The 15,863-nt window shown below is 49.8% G+C and overlaps 1 protein-coding gene across 1 annotated transcript; it reads right to left on the bottom strand.

Moving 5' to 3' along the window:
- Window positions 1-3,475: 3,475 nt before the first annotated feature.
- Window positions 3,476-15,863, bottom strand: KRT72 (keratin 72). Its single transcript, XM_017501742.2, has 9 exons — window positions 15,358-15,863; window positions 13,257-13,471; window positions 10,723-10,783; window positions 10,251-10,346; window positions 9,302-9,466; window positions 8,681-8,806; window positions 5,501-5,721; window positions 4,822-4,856; window positions 3,476-4,071 (listed from the first exon to the last, which is right to left on the bottom strand). The coding sequence occupies exons 1-9, from the start codon at window positions 15,781-15,783 to the stop codon at window positions 3,881-3,883; spliced, it is 1,536 nt and encodes a 511-aa protein (XP_017357231.1). The 5' UTR covers window positions 15,784-15,863; the 3' UTR covers window positions 3,476-3,880.

The raw sequence follows: 15,863 nt of genomic DNA on the forward strand, positions 1-15,863 counted from the left end.
GGAGGAGGGATGGACAAGCCAATGGCAGCTGGTTTGCAGGAGAGGAGAGACCCTCAATGTCTCTGCTGCTTCTGGAATCATTTGCTAAATGTGAATGTAAGGACTGAGGGGTAGTGCAGAACAATTGTCCTTTGTGTAGTTGCCACTCTATAGGTGGCAGAAGTGGCAGAGCCCCTGGGAGGGAGATTGGAAGCAGCTGGCAAAGGGCAGCCCAAACCCCAGAGCAGCTGCCCAATGGGCCCTAAGCAGTCTTTAACAAGCTCTCTGTCTCCAACAATTCACTTCCCTGTTACAGCCTCCTCCAGGAAGCCTTTCCAGATTGTGCCCAGCTCTCAGGCCTTCCTTCCTATGGAGCCCCTTGGTTGTGCCTTGCCAGTGCCTCCATTCCTGGATCATCTACAGCCTGAGAAAGAACGAGTTCTCAGAGGAGGGAGGGGTTTACACACTGTGCAGACAGGGCTTGGAAAAAGGGGTATCAGCTGAGTCATGGGGGCCGTCACTCCGAGGACCTCTGGATCAGCACCAAGATTTTCAGGAAAAGTTGTCTGAAGTCCTCGGGTTCTCTAACTAGAGGTGTGGAGGTTCAGGCAGCGGCAGCTGAGCCCCTGCCCCCTCCTCCTTCCTGTAATAGGAGAGACCAGAGAGGAGAGGAAGAGGAGACAGGAGTCAGGCCCAGGCAACACAGGGGCTGGGGCCAGCCTGGGCACGCCAGGGAGTGAAACAGCATCCCCTCCCACTGGCAGCTCCGCGAGGGGTGCACAGCCTGTCTTGGGTCACCCCACAGCCTCTCTGCTGTAGGGAAGTCTTTCCTCCAGTCACAAGGACGGAAAGTGCAGTATCCGGAGCCGAAGGCAGAGGGCAGTGTGTGCACAAAATAGAGGCACCGAGGGTTTCTCCCCTGCTTGGAAACAAACAGCCAGTGACCACAAAGGAATGTATTTTAGTGAATGGACTCAGCATCCTCCACTTTTCACTTAGCCCATCTCGGCCATGTCTCTGGGCAAAGTCCTGCTGCTGATCCACACCGCCCAGACCCAAACCAGCACACAGCCGGCAAACACAGACAGGCTTTAAAAATGCTAATAATAACAGGGAGCGTCTCCAGGTGGCAGACCATGTTCCAGGCACTGTTTTACTTCCGTTATCTCTTTTCCTATTCTCTGGTCTCCTCTAAGGTGAGTTCTTTGAAAGGTAAGGAGGTTTCGAAGCCTGGCACATAGACTCCGGACTCAGACTGGAATTCAGTTCCTCTATTTACTAACCGTGTTGACATATGGGGAGTTACTTAACTCCTCTGAGCCTGAATATCCTCAGAAGTTAAATAACATTATAATAATCGCATTTTAGAAAAGTAACACACATCAGGTTGTTGGGAGAATTAATTGAGTTACCAGAGTGAGTGCTGAGCACAGTTTCTGGCACACAGAAAGCACTTCCTCGCGGCCGGCTTGTGATCATCTTCCTCCACAAGGGCAGGGTCTTGCACTAGGTCACTACTGGCCATTAGCAGAGCCAGAATTCGAAGCGAGGTATATGACTCTTCTGCCACAAGGCTAGGCCCAAGGGGACCATTTATCTGACAGTTCTGGCTTTGCCAGTTGTCCAAGGATCCAGTTTGGTATTTATTTAGATCAAAATTGTCCCAGTTTGAGTGACTGCCTGCACACAGATGCATATACAACACAAATGTATTGACACAACTGTGTCTCATCACCTACATACCAGGCCATCGAGACGTGGGTATGCTGTGTGTCCATCCAGCTCTCTTTCCCAGGGAAGGTGGGCTAAACTAAGACATGCGTTCCCATGGCAAAAGTGCTGACTGCAAGCCAGACCCTGGAACAAGTAGATGTAGGGTGAGGAGTGAGGGACAGGCATGTGAGCAGCTGGCATGACACCAGAAAAATAGAGTGCCAGCTTTCACATGGGCTCAAGACAGGGTTGTGAGTGTGTAGGCCACTGGGCCAGCCCCAGCTGCTCACCAGTGCTGTGAACATGAGCAGATCACTCAGCCATCCGGGCCTCAGTTTGCCTGCCTGTAGAATGGGCATGTGGGGTAGGGAGGTGTTGGGCCACAGCTGTCATGATCCTTCTCATGGAATGAAGACTGATGGATCCACCTGGACTAGACACCACAGGAACGTGGGTGGTGGCCACACAGGGTGAGCCATCAGTAGGTAATGGACATCGGAGGTTGAGAAAATGATATTTGCAAAGACCCTTGGCTGTGAAACATCTGGCCTGCATGGGGAAAGGCTGGAGAATAAGGTGGCAAATGATTCAGGGGAGACAGGATCTCGGGCACTGTGGTTGCCACCCTCAAACGAGGCTTGCACTTGAAAGATGGGCTCACATTAAGAGTTTTTCTCAAATCAGCTGTGCTAACTGATGCTGAGAAACAAACATTCTTGCAGAAACGCACACACATACACACGCACACGCACACACACACATACACACGCACACGCACACACATACACACACGCACACACACACACATGCACACACACACACATGCACACATACACACACATACATGCATACGCACACATACACACACACGCACACATACACACATACACACACATACGCACACACGCGCGCGCACACACACGCGCACACACACACGCACACACACGCACACACACACACATACACACATACATACACATATACACATACACACATACACACACATACACACACACATACACACATACACACACACGGAGAGAGGGCGAAATAAAAGAGCATCCTTGAATCTCAGCTCTACTCCACTGACGTTTTCTTCGTAGTAGTTAACACTGCTTGACTTCATCCTATATATTGCTTTGGTAGGTGCATATTTTCACTCTCCTCCATAGACTATCAGCTCTATGGGGCCAGGGTCTGTGCCTATTTTGTTTATTCCGGTATTCTCAGTGCCTGAGCAATGCCTAGCTCACTGAATATTTGTTAAGCAAGGCACTATTTCAAATACACCTTAGATTGAGATCCCATAAGCATGTATACACACAGGCTTTACACATTAGGGTGAAAAGGAAATTGGTTAGAAGAGGAAGGCAGGGCCATTGTGTGGGAGCAGGACTGGGGAGTGAGTGGTGGGTGATGGAGAGTGAGACGGTGGGAAAAATGAAGAAGCAGCCGCTCGAAACACAGACAGTGCGTGTGCACCACCATGGGCTCTTGGAGAACCGGAACAGGCAGCTGTGCAGAAGCGCTCATGCCTGTGTCCACCGTGGGGCAATGATGTCTCACAGGGCTATTGTGCAGACAGGTGGCACAGGGCCCGGGAAGCATCCGGCCTGCCCGGCAGTGGCCTCAGCAATAAATTGCAACTGTTTACCAGGATCAGCCCTCACCAGATAAAACCAGTGAAGAACTGCATGAGGCCAGGGACCCAGAGGGAAGCAAAAGTCAGATCCAGAAAAGTTAAGACACTACAGATGGTGACATCCTGGGCAACAGATTCAACTGAGAACCAAACAGACTTAATCATTTATTGCAGGAGAAGCAGAGGACTGGACACAGTCCCAATCAGAAGACGAAGCAAGTCCCTTGGCAGTGAAGACCCAGGAAAGACATGGGGGCAGAGGGGCTTGTAGCTGACCACGGGGAAACATTCTGGGTATGTGTGTTGTCTTTGCATTTGGGTAATGACCCAGTGAAAGGGGACCAAGAAGGAGGCCACCGAGGCAGCCCATGACAGGACTCCTTGTGTCAGAGCATCACACCTTGAGGACAACAGGGAGAGGAAATGGGGTCGGGACTGTAGTGACAGACAAAGCATTTCTGGACTCAGAAAGGGGGCCCAGGGAAGGAGAGGGAGGAGATGGGTGGGTTGGGAAGCCTTCTGCTCACAGAGCCAGCCACCTGTCCATCATCTGGAGGCCTTTTTGGTGGCACAGCTGCCACCCGAGGTTTTGGCAAGGGGATCCTTGAGCTCACTGCCACAGCTGCCTTTGGTCTTGACGTCTGCAGCTGCAGTTTTGTAGCTATAACTGCTTGAGGCCCCAAAGCCCATGCTGAAGCCAGCCCCTCCTGCCCCAGCATTGGTGCTGCTGATGACGGCTGGAAGGGATGAGAAAAGACCTCAGCCTCAGTCATCCCCAACCCCACGTCACACCCCCTCCTGGGGCATCCTGGGCCACCCGCTCCACTCTCTCGCCTGCAGCGGCTTCATGCTGAGATGGATTCTGTCTGTTGTGTATTTCAGTTTACTAAGAGATTTTTATCAGCACTGATCATAGGGCTTTATTTTTCCTGCACTTAGCCTCATACATTTTGCCTTTTCCTATTAGTCTGTGGATTTCCCCCATGGGGAGGACCAACTGAAGAGAGGAAACTTCCCAGGCCCCATCTGGTGCTGCTGGTCTGCTGATGAGGAAAGGGGCCAGTGAGGGCCCTGCCTCTTAGCATCACGGCATCTCCCCACAGGCTGTCCAGCTTTTACAGCTGAGCAGGTGCTCTCAGCTGTCTTTTCCCATCCTTCAACCTTCAGGCCCCCTCAATCCCCCTTACTATAATCTGGTGCCTTTATTTTGGTCAACAGAAAAATAATGTCACCATTAAGCATCATTCATTAGGTGATACGCTCCTGAATATGATTTGATCTTTCTATGGATTGTACTTTTGTATCTCATGATATTCTTCTCCATCCACTTCTTCCCCTTGGCTACTACAGCCAGCTCCCTCCTTTTGCCCTTAAGTCTCCCCTGAGCCCTCTCTGTGACTCTGATTTCTCTTTTGTGTCCTGAATTAAAGGGATTCGGACTTCTGGTAAGGTGACCAAGGGCAGAACTGAGATCTGCAGATACTTACAGATGCTCACAGAATTTGGATATTCGCCAGACATCCTGAAGAGGGAGAAGAAAAACAGGCAACTCCTCCACAAACAATCACCCCAACCACCTGGGAGTCATCTCTGTGAATAAGCCTCTCCAAGCAGAACGTGCCTTCCCAACCCCATCCCAGCCTCCTTTCTTCCCATGCATCCCAGTGCGACCTCCCAAGAAAAGAACTGAGATGGAAATCTGCAGCGAGGAGTCAGCTCTCCATCAGGCCGCTTTGGAACTGCCTGCTGTGTGGGATCACTAGGCCTCCACTTCCCTCTAATCATGCCACTGGTCTTAGACGATTCAGAAGAATAGCTTACCACCCCATTGGAGTCCCAGGCTTTGCTGGAGCACCCTCGAACTTGGACAGTCCTTAGAGGCCATCTTGCTCCTCCCCCACCCACAGAAATACACCGTGAAGGGTCAGGGGATGCTGTTTCTCAAGCATTGCCAGCATTAATACCTCCTCTCCCACAGCCTTTGGGATTTTTTACAACTTGGTCCTGCCTGCTGTCTTAACTTTGGCCTTCCTAACCACGTGGCAAGCCCATTTGCTGTATGGTTTTACTTCAGTGGGACCTAAACAGGACCAAACCATTTGCCCTGGAGCTTCCTACCAATGCAGAGAGAAAACTGGCCCTGACACAGGGTATGCAGCCCCTCACCTGCACTCCTCACTCTCCAGCAGTTTGCGGTAGGTGGCGATCTCCACATCCAGGGCCAGCTTCAGGCTCATGAGCTCCTGGTACTCGCGGAGCATCCGCGCCAGCTCCTCCTTGGCCTGATACAGGGCGCTCTCCAGCTCATCCAGCTTGGCCCGGGCGTCCTTCAGGGCGCAGTCCCCCCGCTGCTCAGCGTCAACGATGGCCGTCTCCAGGTTGGCGCACTGAGGGGCAAGCAGATCCAGCACTTTGAGTCCGAGCCCAGTTCTGAGATCTTGCTTGGACAGCCTCCCCTCGGTTTTTCCTAACTGATGGTAAGTGCTTGGAGATCCTCCTGGTTTATCCAACTTTGGCTATCCCTACAGGTGAATCTGTCCTTCCCCTAACTCCAGGTATGGTCCACCCTGGTTCATGCCTCTGCATCTGAAGCCTGGGAGGGAGGAGGGAAAGGCACTGAGAAAGTGGGCATCCTGGGCACGTGGTCCTTGCCCTCTCCCTCCTGGACTGAAATATCAGCTGTAAGATTCTAATGTCAACTCTGGAAAAAAGTCTCTGAGCAGCTAGACTTCATTCAGCTCTGCAGTGTATAGGTTGTTTTAGGAGATCCCATAAATCACGGAGAAAATATGAGGACCAATAAAGTTCCTATTAAAATGTCCTATAAACTTGTGACACCTAAGAGTTTAGTCGCAAATCCTACAGAGAACTATGTTAAATGGCAACAAAAGAAGAAACCTTTACATAACTAGAAACAGAAAGCCAAACACTGCATGTTCTCACTTATAAGTGGGAGCTGAACAATGAGAACACATGGACACAGGGAGGGGAACAACACACAATGGGGCCTGTTGGCAGGTGGAGGGAGGTAGAGCTTTAGGAAAAATGGCTAAAAAAAAATAGCTAATGCACCCTGGGCTCAATACCTAGGTGATGGGTTGACAGGTGCTGCAAACCACCATGGCACACGTTTACCTGTGTAAAAAACCTGCACATCCTGCACATGTACCCCAGAACTTAAAAACAAAAATAAAAGTAAATAAATAAATAAAATAGGCTGGGCACCATGGCTCATGCCTGTAATCCCAGCATTTTGGGAGGCCAAGGCGGGTGGATCAGCTGAGGTCTGGAGTTTGAGACCAGCCTGACCAACATGGTGAAACCCCATCCCTACTAAAAATACAAAAGTGAGCTGAGTGTGGGGGCACGCAGTTGTCTGTAGTCCCAGCTACTCGAGAGGCTGAGGCAGGAGAACTGCTTGAACTGGGAGGTGGAGGTTGCAGTGAACCAAGATTGCACCACTGCAACTCCAGCCTCAATGATAGAGCAAGACTCTGTCTCAAAAAATAATGAATTAATTAATTAAAGAAGACACTTTGCATAGCTAACAGGTTTTACCAGCTTCCAGGCCCCTGCTGTTGGGGGAAGTATGTCCCTTGCTGGAGGAAAATGCAGCTGGGGCTGTGTGCTGGAATGCATATGAAAGCCCCCAGGAGGCTTCCTGAGCCCTTCATCTGGGCCTGTGTTCCCTCAGCTCAGGTTTTGGTGGGAGCTGAGGTTTTCTTTCTGGGTTGTGCCTGTCTGTGGAGCCATGTTTGCTTCACACCAAGAAAAGCAGCTGATCCAAGGCCAAATAGACTCTAGAATATTGTCCAGCTGCCACCAGCCCCTTCTGCTGGGCAGGTCCCTAGCAGTGCCAATGCCCTTGAATTTTGGATGAGTGGCTCACAGCCTCAAGAAGATGCCTAGGATCCAGCGGTCTAACCACAGAAAACCCTACCCCACCCTTGGGACTCTAAAGGTTTCATCAAGCACTGAGTGGCCATACACTCTGTCACCTGTCTTCTATTCTTTTTCACTAACCAAGATCTCCCATAATGAACCTGGGGCAGGGGGACACCCAAAGCTTGGGTCTTGTGAATGTGGCCCGAGTTGAAAGAACTTGAAATTTTAGCATCCTTGGAAACAAACATCACATGGATTCTGAGGACACCAAATGTCAAGAGACTCTGCATGTGACATGGTGGGCTTCTTTGATGGAAGAGGCCAGAAGGGCAGGAAGCACCTTAGCTGACGGCCCTCAAAAGGAGCCGCAATGTTCCCCGCAGAGGATATCTTCCCTGACCCCAAAGCACTGTGGCATTCTGATAACAAAAAGTCACTTTCTAGTAACCATAAACAGATAGCATTTTATTAAACACTGTAGTAGAATACTGAGGGTAGCTTCAAACATCTATGTTTTTTCTGCATTTACATGGCTCTTGATTAAACAAAAACACCTTAAGTTATTTAATGCTGGTGTTTTTTCTTCCCACTACCATGCGTACAGAGGTGGTGTGTGTGTGTGCTCGCGCGCGCGTGCGTGTGTTTGTGTGAGCATGCACCATGCAGGGTAAGAGATGTGGTACAGGGAAGGGTCAGCAGATGGAACAACTTGACTTGCCTGGGAGCTGAGAGCCTTAAACCCTGGCACTGCCTCCACAAACTTGAGAATTCATGGGTTTGCTTGCTTCAGAGTCATGGTTGTGGTTGCACGAGTACTACCTCCCAGAGAGGGGCGCCTTAGTGCAGCGCCCTCCCCACAGCGCAGCACTAGTGCAGGGCCCTGAGCCGGGTCTAGGTTGTGAGGGCTGTGCCTCCTCCACTTTGTTCTAAAATCTCCTGCTGCATTTTCTCTCTCCTCACAAGGATTCATCATGTGAAACGTGCAAATGGCTCCCTTTTACCTCCTATGTCAGGTCTAAACCCCATGGCCTGGTTTTTGAGATTTCCCATAATCTTCCTATTCCCACCCAGGGGTGTCCCCTGCTCCCTGCCACCCCTGCTGAGCAGCAGGCCACCTGCCTCAGATAGGCAAGCCCACCTGCATGCATGCTGTGCACATCCCTCCTTGGCCCATTGCTCCTGCCAGCTCCTTCACCTGCTCTTTCCCCTCTCCCAGTGTAATCCCACCTCCTGCAAAGCTTCCCTGGGGTCTTCATTCACCTCTCGCCCCTCTGGGCTCATGCAGCACTTACCTACAGTGTGTAGGCTACTTTATCCCTCCCTATCTGTTCAGATTGTCCCTCCTGGTGAGTTAGAGGAGACCCAAAGGAGAGCATTTTGTTTTACCCTTTCTTCATACTCTGTCTGGCCCAGATTGGGGATCAGTGAGTGCTGTTAGTGGATTCATTTCATATAACCCACCTGCTTCTTCACACTCCCTATCTCTGAGCGGATCCTCTGGATCAGGCGGTTGAGCTCAGAGATTTCAGCCTTGGTGAGCTTGAGGTCATCCCCATGCTGGCCTGCTGTGACCTGCAGTTCCTGGATCTGAGGTTGGGTGACAAGAGAAGAGGACCACAAGGATCTACTGAACTAGGGCAGGATCCTTTTCTTCCAGACAGGAAAGGACCTGCCCTAGTTCAGTAGAATCCTCAGGTTCTCAAATATGAGCGTCTTGGTGGAGGCCAATTTTCCTGTCCTCATTTTGCCAAAGTTGGAAACATGAAGCTAACACAATATATGTGAATTACCCATAGAAACAGTGTCAGAATCCTATCAGGGTTATAGCTGGTGTCACCTCAGCCAAGGGCCATGACGGAGGAAAGGTTAAGCCCCATATACGTCTGCAACACAAGTCAAGACTGTGGTCAATCTCCCTTACCCATGGGGTGGCATTTCCACAAGACCCAACTCCAAGACAAAGGAGGTCTTGACTGAACCCAAATGCACACACACACAAACACACACATGTACTCATGCATGCATATTGAGAGGGTGCTAGCTGTGGCCAGTGGGACTCGGCACACCTGGTGCCCAGCTCACCTTGGTCTGGTACAGGGCCTCGGCCTCGGCCTTGCTCTTCAGGGCGATTTCCTCGTACTGGGCGCGGACCTCAGCAATGATGCTGTCTAGGTCCAGGTCCCGGTTGTTGTCCATGGACAGGATGACAGACGTGTCGCTTATGTGGGACTGGATCTGAGCGATCTCCTGGGGACGGTTGTGGGAGGGGAGCGAGTTAAGGGGTCCTCATGAGGAACCAGTTATCTTGGTGCTCCCTGGGCAAATTCCTCACAGCCCCTCTCTGCCTTTCCTCAGCGTTTGAACTCTGCCCCAGCACCAGTGCCTGGCAGGGATGTGAATGAGTGCCTTAGGCTTTCAGCCCCAAGTGCTGGGAGCTCCTTTCTCCATCGCACACTCAGGACCACTCCTGCCCTCTTCTACATTGTTATCCTCAGAAGCCAGCCACCGCCACCCTCCTCCCATAGGACCAAACTCTTTCCCTAGCATGCGGAGGGCCCTAGGAAGTCACCAGCACCGGCCTCTTTCCCAGGCCTCTGTACCCTTCCTTGTTCCTTGTGCTTTAGTATAGCACAGGCTCCTGGGTCGTCAATTTTTCTGCCCCTCTCAGCACCCACTGAAATCTTCTTCCTCCTCTCTCCAGGAACCTACACTGATGGCCCAGGCAGAATCCACCATTCCTTCCTCTGCTGTCTCAAGGCTCGGCTAAACGGTGTTTTCCTGCCAGGCTGTGAACTCCTGGAGGTCAGAAATCATTTCTTCTCCTTCATGGACTCATCAAAACCTAGCTCATTGCCTAGCACCCAGCAGGGCCTTGGTGAATGCAGGTGGAAGAAGCCTAGAGGGCTTCCAGCTGCACCAGGTTGAAAGCTTTCTCCCTACCAATTTTTGGTTCACACGACCCTCTAGCCAAGGGCTAGAAGCCACTTGTTAGAGGAGCAGACCTCACAAGAGAGGTCAGCCAAGTCCTTACCCCTTCATAAAGGCACTTGAAGAATTTAATCTCATCTGTAAAGGAGTCCACCTTGGCCTGGAGCTCAACCTTGTTCATGTAGGCAGCATCCACATCCTGGGAGCACAGGACAGTCAAGCCTCCCTGAGAGAGCCATCCCTGCCCTTCCCTCCCTCCCTCCCTCCCTCCCTCCCTGCCACAGGAAGCCCTGCTCTCTCTGCTCCCTTCACCCTGTGCTCAGTCCCTGAAAGCAAACCAACTAACATGCAATGTAATGCCCATACCAGTAGTGCAGCAAAATGCCCAGATTTTAGACTGGCAAATTCTAGAAACAGCATGCATCCCAGGGAAGGGACTTGGAAGGAGCAGCTAGGAAGTTAGGGTCCCAGTCACCCCTGCCCAGTCACCCCTTTCCTCATCCTGCAAGCATCACTATGCCAGGTGGACAGGGAGCCCTCTAGGCTTCTTCCAGCCCACCCTGCACCCCTCTTACCTTCTTGAGCACCACAAACTCATTCTCAGCAGCTGTGCGTCTGTTAATCTCCACCTCATACCTGCATGGGGCAAGACAATGAGATAATTCAATTCTGCAAGCACTCACTGAATAGTTAGCGACCACCTCTGTGCCAAGAGCTGCGTGGTGGGGGGGGTCTTCAAACTGGGATTCATGTACCCCTGGGATACACATAACCTTCCTAAAGAGGATGCAGGCAAGGCCATATTTAAAGAAATCAATTGCCAGCTCCTCTGTCACTATGCAGTCTGCCTTAAAACTACCTGCCTCAGAAAGCACCTGTGGTTGAGATGTCATGCATTTTCTACTGTCCACTTCCTGTCACAGTTAGCCCCTCCCACATTGTAGCAGAGGTGAAAAGGCACCCCCCCCCACCAGCACCACATGACAACTTAATATTGTGCAATAGTTCAGGGTGCAAAAACCTCCTAGGCACCAAACAAAAGCACTATTCTCACTTTCAAACTGTACATTATACTTATTTCTTACACATATTTCTGTTCCAGGTGAAGCAGAAACAGAAGCAAGATCTAAGACACAGAAATTTGGATAGGACTGGGATGTTCTGAATACAGATGGTTGATTGGGGAGGTAAGGGTGCTAATCATTTTATTTAAAGAGCTTACCTCTTCCATCCCTTACTTTTCCCAAAGAACACATTATAGGACATTTGTGAGGGTAAACAAAATAGAGCATTGGTAAGAAATAATTAATGCTAAATGGACAAGCAAAGTGTGGTGTATACATACAATGGAATATCATTCAGACTTAGAAAGAAAAAAAAAATTCTACAATATGCTACGACACGGATGAACCTTGAGGACATTCTGCTAAGCAAAAGAAGCCAGTCCCAAAAAGGCAAATATTCCAAAAGACCAAAGATCCCATTCGTTTGAAGTACTTAGAGTAGTATAAGTCAGAGACAGAAAGTGGAATGCTGGGTGCCAGGGGCTGGGAAAGAGGGGAGGAAATGGGGAACTAGTGTGAAGTGGGTACAGAGTTCCAGTTTCACTAGATGGAAAGCATTCTGGAGGTGGACGGTGGTGGCGGCTGCAGACATTATGAATGTATTTGATGCCACTGAACCGTCCACTTAAACATGGTTAAGATGGCAAATTCTGTTATGTGTATTTTATCACAATAAAAAATTGAAAAAAAATAAAGCTAGATGATAGCTTTTTATTCATGTACTCAGCATAAACAATCCTTTTCAGCTCTTCGCTCATTCCTAAGGCATGTCCCTGGCAGTGCTCTCCCCAAAAAGCACTGCTGAATGGCTGAAGCAGGGCCGGGTAGTGAAGAAAGTTATTTCAAATGAGACTGGGATGTTTCCTGAGGCTGCAGGTCTTTCTTGTTATGTTATGTAAGGCACACAGAAAGCAGTCCATATGATATACCTCAAATTCTGTGTCTTATTCAAGAGATAACTGAAACTTTTTAATCAAATTATGTCATGAAACAGCCAGTTCTATTACAGTCCATATATTATCTTACAAAATTGTTAATAATGTCTACCTCCTTTTAATAAAAATAAAAGCATATGGTAGTTGCCAGACCAATTAATTTTTAATAGTTTATATCTATTTCCTAAAATACATAGAAAACATTTGACCAAGTGGGTTATCAAAATCAATTACATCAGTGATAAATAATTTATATTATTTACTTCCAGAAACCAAACACTAGCATTCAATATATACATTAAAAAGAAAAATGATGCATTTTATAGCATTATAAACTTAAAAATAACATTATTTTAAAGATATGTTACAATGAATAATTAAAAGTTAAACCATGAAAAAGTACATATTGATTTATCTGGTTTTATAACATAAATAGTTGTATTAGTTATATTAAATCTAAATCATTTTAATCTTAAATGCTTCCAGTAACCCATTACACAAGACATGTTTCTTAGTTTATTGCTGAGTGGAATTTATAACAGTCCCTAAAGTACAAATTCTCATTTTTACTTGAATTTAGAAATGAAATCAGGCTTTTTCTGATAAAAAGCAACTCATGTCTCTGATGTGAACATGAAAATTGGCTTTTCCAATAAAGCTAGAGGGCAGATATTTTCTATATAAATTGAATAAGGTAAATCTGCAGCTAAAAATGTGTATGTGTGTGTATTTATGTATAAAAACATGAGGCAGAATCACATTATTTGTTAAGGATAAAGAATTGGCATAGGCATATTGAGTACTAACAGTATTTTATATTTCCAGTCCTTTCCGATCCATTGGATTAAACATAGTGCTCTGTTTTGAGACAACTCTCTTTCCCTCATTCCTTCATTTTCAGTGCTAGAAATTGAGCACACATTTATTTCCTAGACACTTTGGGGCACCAATGTAGGTAGAAGCTATTCTTTTCCTAAGTCCCATTCTGTCTGGATGTCCCTCCCTCCCACAGTGTCAGCAAAGGATCTAAGAAGCAAAAATGCTGCCTCTAAATGAAAACTTCATCTGAAATTTGATCCCCCAGGGGCATATTCTCTGCCACTCACTCACCTCTTCTTGTAGTCCTCCACCAAATCCTGCATGTTCCTCAGCTCTGAGTCCAGCCTCACCCTGTCCCCGGACAGCGTCTCCAGTTGCTTCCGCAAGTTGCTGATGTAGCCCTCATAAATGGGCTCCAGGTTGTTCCTGCAGTTGTTCAAGTCCAGCTGCTGCAGGAGGTCCCACTTGGTCTCCAGTACCTGATTCTGCTGCTCCAGGAACCGCACCTGGAACCCAAAGCCAGTCATCGCCCAGAGTCCCCATGCTGTTGCCTCTCAAGAGTGAGGAGAGGGCCCCAGAAACCAGAGGCAGCTGTCCTAGGGCACTGGGGGTAGAAAAGAACAAGGCTTATCCTGGGGAGGATTCAGCCAAGGGACATGCTCACCTGGATCACTAAGACAAGAAATAGGACCTGATTTCTATTAGAAATCAGGAAGAGGGCTTAAGCAATGGTACCATTTGCCTCTGCCTTAGTGAGTTTTCATGAGACAGAGGTAGCTTCTCTTGCTATAAATGCTGGTGTTTTCTGAGTAAAGCGAAATGGGGAGCAGGGGAGAAACAGTGACTGGGGGGTGACATTGGAACGCACACTGGCATTTAGAGCGTTCTTCCCGTTGCGTAGCCTAAATTGCGTTTGGTTTGTTCATTTCTTTGTTCATAGCAGGTTATCACATTTTCACAAGGTTTCTTCATATTTGACCAGGGTGCAAGTTTTCAGATTCATTAACTCCAGGCCCTCTGCCTCACACCAGCGTTCCTCTCCTCACCCGTCTCTTAGCTTGAGCGGCAGGAGGAAACATGCTAGAGAACAACAGACATGAAAGAGAAAGAAAATGCCCTGGCCTCTGGAGTAGCCACTGCGTTTCTTCCATGCAGACCTGAGCCCTCCAGCCACCTCACTTCCCCCTCCCTAGCAGAGTGGTGACACACAGCCCACCACCAACTGTCCTGTTTAGGTGAGCTCATTTCTTAGCCTCCCATGTCCTAATTTTCTCATCCGCAAAGCAAAACAACAACAGAGTCATGAGTTGTGCATTAGTAAATGAGGATCACTTAGGCAGCACCATAAATGTCAGCCAGCTATTGCTATCAGGGCCCTTACCACTTACCATCTAGACCTTCCACCCAGGTGGAGACAAGAGAAGCCCATTCCCTGTCTGCTCTCCACTCACTGGGGTCATTGCCTTGGAATCTCCAGGGTCAACTTCCCTATTACTCCAATTTCTGGACGCCCCACCCTCAGCACACACCTGTAACTTTACCTGCGCTCTTTCCAAGTGCCTCCTCAGCCTCACCCTTCAGTTTTCTGGCCCTTTTCTCTCACCTTCCTGGCTACACACTTACCCAACTCCCCAAACACCAAGCACCATGCCCTGCAGCGTCTCCTGGCCTGTGGTCCTAATGCCCTGTCCTGAACATGGTCCCATCTCCTGGTCTGATATTGGGAGCTCTCAAAGTGCCCATTCCTCGTAGCTCCTGCCCCCTCCCTTCCCACAGTCTTGCCTCATGCAAGAAAGGAATGAAGGTCCTTGATAGGTTTGGCTGTGTCCCCACCCAAATCTCAACTTGAATTGTGTCTCCCAGAATTCCCTCGTGTTATAGGAGGGACCCAGTTGAATCCTGGAGGCCCGTCTTTCTCCTGCCATTCTCATGATAGTGAATAAGTCTCACAAGATCTGATGCGTTTGTCCGGGGTTTCTATTTTTGCTTCTTCCTCATTTTTCTCTGGCCGCCGCCATGTCAGAAGTGACTTTGGCCTCGTGTCGTGATTGTGAGGCCTCCCCAGCCATGGGGAACCGTAAGTCCAATTAAACCTCTTTTTCTTCCCAGGCTCGGGTATGCCTTTATCAGCAGCGTGAAAATGGACTAATACCTCCTGCTTACTGGAAGCGTGTGTCTCGCACTGTTCTGAGCACTTTATAAACATCCCAATTAAGCCTCATCACAACCCGCTGGAGGAAGACCCATTATTGTGCCCGTTTTCCAGATGGAAAAGGCAGGCTCGGAGAAGTGGTGACTCGCCCACGTTCCCACGCAGCTCGCCAGTGGCAGAGCCGGCCCCACTGTGCACGCTGCGCCCCCCGCAGGGACAGGCCGATGGCCCAGGACCCACCTTGTCAATGAAGGAGGCGAACTTGTTGTTCAGCGCCTTGATCTGCTCCCGCTCCTGGGCGCGCACCTTCTGGATCTCGGGGTCCAGCTCCACGTTGAGCGGGGCCAGGAGGCTCTTGTTGACGGTGACCTGAGGGATGCCCCCGGGCGGGCACACGGCGGGACACGCGGGCCGCAGCCCCGCGCTGCCGAAGACGGTGCCCACGAAGCCGCCCAGGCGGCCGCCGCCCCGCCCCGCCGCAGCGCTCAGCGCCAAGCGCCGGCTGCCCCCAGGGCAGAAGAGGCTCTTGCTGCCGAAGGAGGCCGAGCCCTTGACCCCGGCCCGGAACGAGGCGGAGCTGCTGCCGATCCTGCCCGAGAGGACCGCGGAGCAGCCGCTGAAGCCCAGGCGCTCCCCGCCGGGGAAGTGGGTCAACTGGCGGCTCATGGCTGGCGAAGACCGGTGCTGGCGGCGCGGGAGGCAGGAGGGGCGCAGACAGCCGCTGCGCTCTCGGCCAGGCTCTCCCC

This window comes from Cebus imitator, unplaced genomic scaffold, assembly GCF_001604975.1.
Source record: "Cebus imitator isolate Cc_AM_T3 unplaced genomic scaffold, Cebus_imitator-1.0 Scaffold285, whole genome shotgun sequence".
Classification (NCBI taxonomy): domain Eukaryota; kingdom Metazoa; phylum Chordata; class Mammalia; order Primates; family Cebidae; genus Cebus; species Cebus imitator.